The sequence below is a fragment of the Chelonoidis abingdonii genome, chromosome 7 (assembly GCF_003597395.2).
Source record: "Chelonoidis abingdonii isolate Lonesome George chromosome 7, CheloAbing_2.0, whole genome shotgun sequence".
Taxonomy (NCBI): domain Eukaryota; kingdom Metazoa; phylum Chordata; order Testudines; family Testudinidae; genus Chelonoidis; species Chelonoidis abingdonii.
This window is the reverse complement of record NC_133775.1, coordinates 63,934,438-63,945,443: the sequence shown is the minus strand read 5'-3', so window position 1 is coordinate 63,945,443 and position 11,006 is coordinate 63,934,438. Positions and strand designations below refer to the sequence as shown.

The 11,006-nt window shown below is 43.8% G+C and overlaps 1 protein-coding gene across 4 annotated transcripts in view; it reads right to left on the bottom strand.

Annotated features, from left to right (window-relative positions):
- FIRRM (FIGNL1 interacting regulator of recombination and mitosis) overlaps positions 1 to 11,006 on the bottom strand; it is a 34,524-nt gene that overhangs the window by 7,244 nt on the left and 16,274 nt on the right. Inside the window, exons 12-18 of one of the 4 annotated variants that reach the window (XM_032806144.2) lie at positions 10,434 to 10,563; positions 9,114 to 9,300; positions 7,540 to 7,622; positions 6,128 to 6,179; positions 5,265 to 5,354; positions 3,048 to 3,233; positions 1,233 to 1,355 (exon numbers count right to left, since the gene is read on the bottom strand). In XM_032806144.2, coding sequence (XP_032662035.1) covers positions 1,233 to 1,355; positions 3,048 to 3,233; positions 5,265 to 5,354; positions 6,128 to 6,179; positions 7,540 to 7,622; positions 9,114 to 9,300; positions 10,434 to 10,563 — 851 coding nt within the window. The remainder of the gene's footprint in view (positions 1 to 1,232; positions 1,356 to 3,047; positions 3,234 to 5,264; positions 5,355 to 6,127; positions 6,180 to 7,539; positions 7,623 to 9,113; positions 9,301 to 10,433; positions 10,564 to 11,006) is intronic. The other 3 variants (XM_075067939.1, XM_075067938.1, XM_075067940.1) reach the window with 3 other exon arrangements.

Sequence of the window (11,006 nt, the reverse complement as noted above, 5' to 3'; positions counted from 1 at the left end):
GGGCTGGAGCACATGACTTATGCGGAGAGGCTGAGGGAACTGGAATTGTTTAGTCTGCAGAAGAGAAGAATGAGGTGGGATTTGATAGTTGCTTTCAACTACCTGAACAGGGGTTCCAAAGAGGATGGATCTAGACTGTTCTCAGTGGTAGCAGATGACAGAACAAGGAGTAATGGTCTCAAGTTGCAGTGGGGGAGGTTTAGATTGGATATTAGAAAATCTTTTTCACTAGCAAGGTGGTGAAGCATTGGAGTGGGTTACCTAGGGAGGTGGTGGAATCTCCATCCTTAAGAGGTTTTTGAGGTCAGGCATGACAAAGCCCTGGCTGGGATGACTGGTCCTGCTTTGAGCAGGGGGTTGGACTAGATGATCTCCTGAGGTCCCTTCCAATCTTGATATTCTATGATCTATGATTCACATTAGTAATGGGTTAAAAAAACATGGGGCAGACCCTCAGCTGCTATCAAGTGGAATAACTCCACTGAAGTCATAGTCCTCTCACAGTTCAAATAAAGTCAATAGAGTTACACTGATTTACAACAGCTGTGGATCTGGCCTTATACATTTAGATCTTGGAAGAAAGAACAGTAATCATTAGATTTAAACACTGTAGAGGAAATTCTGACTTTATCAAACGTCTCTATGTTCTTTTACCACCAGTGCAAGGAGTCAAACCCATGTTGTTTCTACAGAAGATGGTTATGTTCTGTTTTCTGTACAACCACATTCCTTGCCTGAGCTCAGAATAGAGCTTTTGCAGGCAGTTCAGTGCCAAACAGAGCTAGAATTAATCCAATTCTCATCACAAGGAAATCCTGTATTATCTTTGTTTGTTCTTAGTAAAATAAGGTCATTTAGTTATCCCCACTGTCTGGTTCATCTGCTTCTATTAATTTTTTTCCCCATTTCTGGGGCTCAATCCCCTTTCTAGGCTCGTTTTAGACAACAGTCCATCTAAAACTGATGTGGGATAATATATTGACTCATCACTACATGTACAGTTCCAGCTACATATCACTGGGGCAAACGTGCTTGTGGAAAGAATTCAATCCCCAAAGCACTGGCAATGGCTCAGACTCCATGATGTCTGAAGCTCGGGGACTCAGCTGCACTGCGCTTTAAGGAGCTGCTCCAACTCCAGTTAAATGCCTTGGTGAGACACAAATGGTGGAACATCATGAGCCCTTCTGGGTAGCGATGTGTTACATTGATGGAACAGTTTGTTCCCTCACCTGCTTGCCCGTGAGGCGCGCCCAGAGCTGACTAGCAGCTCCCAACACTGCTGCCTGTAGTCCTGCCTCCAGAGTGTCGCCAGCAGAATTGCACACCGTCAGCAAGACAGAGAGAGCAACGTTCTAGCAGAGATGGAGAGAGGGGTCAGGAGCAAGACCTACTGGATTCAGCTGCTAAAGCCTCACAAGAGGCCCAATGTGTCAGTAATGTAGTTCTGCTAGTCCACCAGGCTATAAGCCTACTCATGCCACCCTTCACAAAGCAAACTCCCACTGCCTTCAGTAGTAGTTCTGCACAGATAAGGAGGGGAGGGGTTTAGCGGTCTTATTAAGCACCACAGAAACATAGGAAGCAGAACCCTGAACTGCTGGCCTTTTAGGTGGAGGTCTCCAGTCACACTCAGCTCTCCTTAGGTTGTCAAGGAAAACCAGTGCTCGTCTTTCAGGTATGCCAGCCTCCAAGAACCAGGGCTGCCCTGGAGGGGGCAGTGCAAGTGGGGCAATTTTCCCTGGGCCCCACAAGGGCCCCCACAAGAGTTTTTCGGGGCTCCAGGAGCGGGGTCCTTCACTCACTCCGGGGGCCCCGGAAAACTCTCACGGGGCCCGGGCACCCGGAGTTTCTTCCGCTCTAGGTCTTCGGTGGTAATTTGGCAGTGGGCACCCCCGCCGCGGGTCTTCGAGGCACTTTGGCGGCGGATCCCAGAGCGGAAGGACCCCCTGCCACCGAATTACCGCCGAAGCAGGGGCCCCCTGCTGCCAAAGACCCCAGGCCCCCTGAATCCTCTGGGCGGCCCTGGCGAGAACAGCAGAGATCTTATCATTTAAAAGAAATCTTCTAGCCAAAACCACACCAGAAGTCTAAGCGAGAACACTGCACGTATGCTTGGCAAGAGATCAAAAAATTATTAAAATAATTATTGATCTGCGGAGCTTTTGCTAAATATTGTTAGTGAACACACGAGACGTGAACACAACGTCGCAAGGGAGGCATTGTAGGCCCAAAGATGGGCTTTTTCTGATCCACAAGATTTTCAAAAATAGGAGTCTAAAGTTAGGTTCCTAATTCCATATTTGGTCACCTAAACGAGCAAACCTGCCTTTCAAAAATGACAAATAGCCAGTAGCTCCCATTGTGGCTGTCAGAGCTGTTCAGTAATCAGCCCTCTAGAAAGCTGGTCAAAAGTTGAAACTTAGCTCTCCCTTTGACACAGGAGTTATCTGATATTTTTGCTACTAAGAATTATTAGCATGCACTTACTGAGGGAGAGGGGAGAAGATAGCTCTCTTCATAATATTGTACTGCAGTGACTCGTAGAGGCCAAGATCAGGGCCCCACTGTGCTACACCCTGTACACATACATAGGCCTGATCTACACTAACACTTACTCCGCTATACCTATGTCACTCAGGGGTGTGAAAAATCCACACCTTTGAGTGACGTAGTTACACCAGTCTTAGCCCTCCCATGTAGACCGCACTATATTGGCAGGAGAGCTTCTCCTACCGACATAGCTACTGCCTCTTGGGGACGTGGAGTTAGTAAGCCAACCGGAGAGCTCTCTCCCATCGGCGTTAGAGTGTCTTCACCAGAAGTGTTACAGCAGCACAGTTGAATCAGTGTAGCTGCGCCATGCAAGTTTGTAATGTAGACCTGCCCATAATAAAATGATACTCCCTAGTCCAGAGAGCTTGCAATCTAAACATACTGTAAGGCTGAACAATAGGGGAAGATAAACAAGCAGGGCCAGAGTAACAATAGGCTCCTTATCACTTAGGAGCTCTAGGTTTAATGAACAGAATCACACTTTCCCTTACCACAGGTGGGAGTTCTCCCAGAGTGCACCTGCCATTCAGCCACTGCCTGCATTGTGTGAGCCCCACCGCACAGAGCTGGTGCGCCACTTGTTTCCTAACATCAGGAGTTACGGCCTTGAGAGAAATATGCTGCCACAGGGGCAGGTTCTCTGCTTCTTTGGGAGGAAACTTTTGGGTAAACTCCACCTGCAAGTCAAAGTAAACGTTAATTAAAGAGATCAGGACAGAACCTGGAAGTGATGAGTTGCAAAACCTACAACCTGTACCTTGATTTATGCTCCTCTTGACAATTGACAAGGAGCCCCACATGAGGTGTGTTAGAATGATCTACTGAGGCAGTGTGATTCAGCAAATGGTACTCTCAACCATTTGCGGGGATAGCAACAGGGAACAGGGGCCAGATCCTCAGCAAGCATAAATCTGCTTTGCTCCACGACAACTGAAGATCTGGCCACAGAACTTTGAGGAAAGCAGCCTGACGCTGGGCTCCGTGTCACTAATCAATCTCCCTACTACTGAAGAGCCCACTCCTGCTTACATTTACTCACTGAGTAACTTTATCCATGTGAGCAGACCAATGGACTTCACCGAGAGTTCTAAAAGTGCCTCACGGTTCATAGGGTCAGCCCTTTAACTCCTAGTCCAAACGTTTGCAGCAACCAAGGTTGATCCCCTTTGACTTTTTTACAGATTTGCAGCTCAGCAAGGAAATGCCACCATTCCCACACTGGACACTTGCTTTTGTAAAGCTTGATGCAGACATACCATCAAGGAGCATACTAATATGAAACACTGATAAAATCATAAATATTTTGCTATTCAGCCTTTTCTTATGAAGCATGTAGAGGCCGATTCCCAAGCAACTAAACCACTTAGCTGAGTATCCTTTTTACCCTAGTGATTTCCTGTGTACCATTTATTAATTTACCTCAGCATTGTTGTTTTTTGTTATTACTATTTAACTGTCATTTTTTTTTGCAACCAACACGCCTATTGTGCCTTTAAACATTATTCATACAGCTATGGTCTTCCTTTATACTGTGACTCAAAAGTGATCTAGTCATTATTAGAATAAGCAGAGTTAACTCTCACCATATCTCAACTGGGAAACAGGCTAAAACATAGGGAAAATAGCACAACAAACTCACAGACTCATAGACTTTAAGGTCAGAAGGGACCATTATGATCATCTAGTCTGACCTCCTGCACAATGCAGGCCACAGAATCGCACCCACCCACTCCTGTAACAACCTCTAGGCCTATGTCTGAGTTTACTGAAGTCCTCAAATCGTGGTTTAAAGACCTGAAGGTGCAGAGAATCCTCAGGCAAGTGACCCGTGCCCCCACTGCAGAGGAAGCAGAAAAACCTCCAGGGCTCTGCCAATCTGCCCTGGAGGAAAATTCCTTCTTGACCCCAAATATGGTGATCAGTTAAACCTGAGCATGTGGAAAGACTCACAAGCCAGCACCCAGGAAAGAATTCTCTGTAGTAACTCAAACCCCACCCCATCTAACATCCGTCACAGATCATTGACATATTTACCTGCTAATAAAGATCAATTAATTGCTAAAATTAGGCTATCCCACCATACCATGTCCTCCATAAACTTATCAAGCTTAGTATTGAAGCAGATATGTCTTTGCCCCCATTACTCCCTTGGAAGGCTGTTTCCAGAACTTCACTCCTCTAATGGTTAGAAACCTTCCTCTAATTTCAGTCAATCTGAATGTCCAGTTTATATCCATTTGTTCTTGTGTGCACATTGGTACTACGCTTAAATAGTTCCTCTCCCTCCCTGATATTTATCCCTCTGATGTATTTATAAAGAGCAATCATATCTCCCCTCAGTCTTCTTTTGGTTAGGCTAAACAAGCCAAGCTCTTTGAGTTTCCTTTCGTATGACATGTTTTCCATTCCTTGGATCATCCTGGCAAAGCAAAGCTGGATCGATAATAAGGAAGAACTAAAGTGGTAAGAGAAGGCACTTCTGGGACAGCACAGGGGCCGAGTTAGTTACTAAGGTAACCCCCTGTGTCCTTTCTGTATTGGTATGTTATCTTTCACTCTGCTTTATCATCTCACAACATCAGGATGGCAAGAAACCACTGTTTGCTCCACTCTCCTGAACTGAAAATGGATGGCTTGTGTTTTAATGGAGGCCAACTGGATTTCTATCTGGCTTAGCAGAAGACTGGAGAAATTGGTGTTATACTTGCCTGGTGGTCTGCAGCCATCAAAAACAGCATACGCCTCAGCAGGACCCCCAAGACAGAGAGGTGGTAACACTCCCCAGGGCAAGACTTTATCTGAATTAGGATAACAGGGAATTGAGCTAATCAAATTAAGAAAAATACACTGCTCCCAGCACACAAATCCTACAGGTTGGCATTTTCAAAGATTCAAAAGACTTTTGTGACTCAGGAAAATGACCTACAAAATTAATATCGGGCTTTTGTTTAGGCAGCAACAAATTCTCCTCTTACACCAAAGATGATTAAATTTCCCTTTTTAATCAAAACATCCCAATGAGTGATCACTGGTAGTTCATCACCATTACAGTCAGGTCTTTTCCTGCATTACAGGCCATCTATTGGTTTACTGTTTTCTACTTCACGGTGCTAATTTTATTGCATATGTACGCTACTTTGCTCTTATTTATCCTTAGGGCATCTCATTGAATTCTTCTCTCTCCATTCCTCTAATTTATCATATAGGATCACTATAGTAACTCCTAATTTAACAGCTCTTGCATCAGTTTTGCAGTGTCTGTATATTTCTCACCCCTTCCTTCAGATTGTTTACCTACACCACCACTAAATACATTTATAGTATTACAAGTACTAATTATTAACCCTCGGGAGGGTGGGATTTCCCCCATTTTGCTGATAGCAAAGATGGAGCACAGAGATGATGAGAAAATTGTCCAAGGTCACTTATGAAATTTGCAGGAGAGCTGGAGTTAGAACTCAGGTCTCCTTACTCTCTATCCCTTGCATGATCTGTTCAACAAAAGCAGAAAACCTGTCTGCCCAAACACACACATGTACATGCATACACCAGACTCTACCACGCTACTCACCAAATGGGCTATCACAAAGACATGATGAGCACACAGTTCAGCTGTTCCATACCTAGGATGCAACAGAGAGAGGTCAGTAAGCCAATTAGCACAGCTGCCCTGTTCTGCTGGGTCGGAGAGAGTAGTTCGCACTTTGCCACACTAAGCAGAGAAATGGTTCTTCCTAAGGGCCTCTGTATATTTCATTTGCCAGGAGAAAATTCTAAAGCCATTCTGTGGCCAGCGAATCAAGGAATATAGAGGACATGATTTAGCAGAAGGAAGGAGGAAATATGACCCACCTTTTGCGGATCAAAACATAGGACCACTATACACCAGTGTAGCATGAACCATGATTGAAATGCAAGAAGAAGAGGAGAAAGAAAAAGATGTATACACAAGTGCATAGTACATGGATGATAAATGCACACTGTTGACGTTAATCAAATAAATAATAAATTAAAGTAAGTGGCGTAGAGTGAAGAGAACTTGTATAAAATTTGTAAGTGGATACAGATACACTGGACTATTATAACAATGAAATTAGTGTAAATATATGGGAATGAAAGTTACATGATACTAGTGAAATATATCTAAGATTGGTGAAAAATGTTATGTTAATATATTATTTGAGAAACGGTCTGTGATCTTGTCTTTAAACACTAATGCACAATGCATGTGTACCGAGGGACAAAGTTTTAAGTGGCAAGTGCATCCTTAGTAGTGGCATATTGTGACTTGGATGCTCAGCTGCACAATGTTAACGTCCTGTAGCTAGAGATTTTTTGGTATGGATTTTCCTAAGGCTGGGTTGTTTTTCAAAGAAAAAATACCCCTAAAAATAGGAGCACCTGCACGTTATAGGATTTCAAAGCTCTGTTGACTTGACAAAATTTGCCAGTCCAACATGGAAATTCAATTGTTTGGCCAGATTCCACCAGAATGTCCTGTCGCACACACTTTACAAGGACTGTAACAGAAAGCCCCTCTCCTGAGAGACTTAGCAGCTGCACAGCTGAGGAAGTGCATTGCAAGGGCCCTCCCTCAAGCCTTTCCTTCAGCCCATGTCAAAATAAAACCTCCTAGAGCATTAAAGTTTCTCTCTCCTCAGAGATGGCTATTTCCATGCCACATTTAAACTTGCTACCCACAGTCCTCCACTGTAGAGCTGCTAGAAAAAAAAATGGCAAGAAATCTTTTATAAAAGTATGTTTTCCCCTCATGCTGGAAAAACAGCTGAACCATTTCTGCTCCTGTTTTCCAAAATAAGCTACATTTTTGACCAGAGACCAACCCTGGAACATGGCTGCTCTACAAGTTAAACTTTCTGAGAATTATGAGCAATTCAAACCATGCAGTCAGGAAGCCAATGTTCATGCAGCCTGAACAATACAGTGCATTGCTCCTCACTCTACAATAATTGGGTATCTTACCGGGCCAGGAAGCACCATGAATCCATAGCCAGTAGAGACGTGATCATACTAGAACCAAGGACTGCATCCAGCAGAGCACGCTCCTGAGGAAAGAACAGAGAAGGCACTTATGAACAGATTGCAGTTCTACTCTCTACTTTTAATCCACTTACTAGTGTGACACATAATTAGACTAAGAAGGTGGATGAGGTAATATCTTATATTGGACCAACTTCTGTTGGTAGGAGAGACAAGCCATGCAGAGCTCTTCTTCAGGTCAAGCTTGTCTCTCTCACCAACAGAAGTTGATCCAGTACAAGATATTACCTCACTTACCTTGTCTCTCTAATATCCTGGGACTGACATGGCTGTAACTACGCTGCGTATAGAATTAGACTTGTCAGTTTGTGCAGTTAAAATGCCGAGGAGCAAATTGGCTTTAATATTGCATGTTCAGTTATAAAGGCAAGCAAGCAACACTAGGTTTGTTTTTAACATTGGCCATGTGTGAGAATTTACTACAGCTGGTTGAAAATTTTCAAATTTCAAAAATGTTCAATGAAAAATATGGTTAATTTTTTTTGCTAGAATTTTGGACCAAAAAGGGGGACAAATTTTTCATGAAAATTTTATCTTTTTGGGGGGCAGATCTAAACTTAAGACCAAATGCTATCCTTATTCAGTACTTAGGCAGGCAAAACATCTGATTGCCTCAGTAGGAGTTTACTCTGAGTGAGGAATTCAGGTGTCAGTCCTAATTTTTTGTCTGAAAAGATTTTTTTTAATTATAGAAACATGCAGACACAAGGCTATGCCTTCCTGGACTTATTCATACTTTGCATTTATATAGTGTCCTTTATTCTGTCTACCTGTATATACTGTCCCAAACACAGAGGAATTTAATAAGATCTCAAAGCATTATAAAAACATTAATGACTTAAGCCTCAGAACCCGCCTGCAAAGGTAGATAAACTACTTATTTCTCTTTTACAGCACAGGATTGAACTGGATCACAAAAATACAGTGGTAGACTAGTAGGCCACTACTCTGATCACTAGATAACACTTCCTCATTTACGTGCACTGTGATTGAGTAAAACGCTGACAAACTTAATATCCTTGGCTCATGGAACTGTAAATGGCCCCAAACTGGAGGTGGAGAACCAAAAGACTTTCAGCCTATGTTGCAGTAGTTGTGATGTCCTATCCTCTAGGAGATAAAATCTGCAGCTGGAATTTCTCAGTCTCAGGGAGGTGACCATTTTCAGAACTTGTATTAAAAGAAAGTACTAAACAGCTTTTTTAAAGAAGCTGGATTTTTGCGCTCCTTCTGTGGTTTTACAAACAGGTTCCTAATACATCGGAGGTCTCCAACCATGTTTATACAGTTGTTTTTGGTAAATGACATTTGCTGCACATCTGCAGTCTTACCTGCCTTGTACGTGCCTTCTGAAGTAAAGCGAAACCAATTCATGCCTGGACACATCACCTTTGGAGCTCGGTTTGTGAGGAAGGGGACACTTTTGGAAAAAGTTAAAATCCACCAGAAGGAAACAGCTGAAAAGTTGATCATGGCTAAACCAAAAACTAACCTACCAGCTGAGGAAAGTGTGATGGGGGTGTGGATGCAATGAAGGCACACAAGTGGACACAGAGGTGGTGATACAGGGTGACACGAACTTCAGCTTGTCCATTATCCATCACTCCCCGCAAACAAACAGGAAGAGAGAGCTCACCAGAGCACTGCTGGAAACCGAGAAAAAGGGCTGAGAACAAAGAGAGCCTGCAGAACAATGAAAGAGCGGGGTTACTGCTGTCCATGCCTCACACTCCAAGAACAAACATCTGAGCTAGGAGAACTCCTCCTTGTCTCCTGTTGGGAGCTGTGGCAATAACACCAATATTTTTGCAGTAACAGATTTACTACTCTGATTAACTTTCTGTTTATAAACTCAGGTGATTAGCAGAGGCTTTTGGGGCTGTAACAGGGTACACTGGCCAGGAGATCCTGTTCCAGGGACATTGGAATAAACAGAGGCCCTGGAAATGGCCTTGTAGCAAGAAGAGAGGAAGCGAACCTGGGAAATTAGTAGTTGGTTAGGAAAAATCCAGTCACTGTCCCTTTAAGGGCCAGGATGAGAAGCCTGTAGTATAGGATTGGGCAGGCTCCCCTCTCCCCTAACTCATCGGGGGAAGATCTCCGAAGGAGCACAGTATATATATTACTTTAACTCTCTCAGAACAGAGAGTGAGCTGACAGGAAGAAGGAAACCAGAGCCAGGAGACTGAACTCCCGCTCGGAAGGACAGGATTGGCAATTCCGTGAACAGTCTGTGGTAGAATAACAGCTCTGCATACAGCAAAAGAGCGGGAAGTGAGTATGAACTTTTGTGTTGCTGTAATTAACTTTATTCTGGGGACACTGAGAATTACTATGAACTGTTTTCATCTACTCACACAACACCAGTTGGTGGGTGGGTGGAGGCATCCTGAGAAAGACTGTGGGGAGTTCCTAAAGGGACCCAGGGGGAGCACAGAGGCAGGGCACTGCTGAGGCACCTCTGGCCATGAGAGGGGGTTCAGTATATGGCATGCCTGCTACAGGGAAATAAACAAACATGCTGACTTGAGGGAAAGTTGACTCATTTTGGAGATAAAAACAAATTCGACCCCGAGGGCCCTCCACATCCTTGCATGAGCCCAAAGGCCATCCCTTCCCTCTATTGTCCAGTGCATCTCTGCTTTATACTGTGCAACCTTGAGGAATTACATCACATCCATCAGCACATCTGGCCACAGATCAGACAGTGTGCCCTCAGAGCCTGCTAATGCTACTGACTTGCTAGCTTGAGAGGCCTCTTGCACCTGAACCCCCATGGCTGCCTGTGCAGCTTGCCTGCTCTAGGCAAAAATTACCTGGGAACCTCTTCTGAGAGCTGGCTTCCTGTGATCCAGAGAGACTGCACATCCTCAGGCTGAGAGGGAAGCTTGTCCATTACGGTAACCAGAAGATGACACTGTGGCAGATGCAACTCAGGAGAAAGATCTGCAGAGAATTGTTTTTTTTTTGAGAAATACGCTTGCATTTGTAAGGCACATTTTTGATGGAACCAAAACTAAGCTAGGGCGAGTGATTAACAACAGGAGACTGAGTGAAAAGTACATTAATGCTGCTAGTGAAGCTCAAAAGTCACTCAGAGATGGAGCTGGTTGGAAAATGGAGGGGAGGTGGAGTCCCAGAGAAAATTTCATATTTTCAGCAAAAAATGATTAATCATAACATTTTATCCAAAAAACAAAGAATTTTGATTCAGAAATGCTAATGTAGTGCCTCATGAGAGTTGTGGTTAGAGTGCCTCATGCTCCCATGCTCCTTTATGGCCCTGACTCTGTGGTCAGACTATATTTCCAATATTTTATTTTCTTGTTGAAATATTTTGGGTTTGCCTGAAAATCAAGGGGGAAAAACATGCAATTTTTGGATGAAAA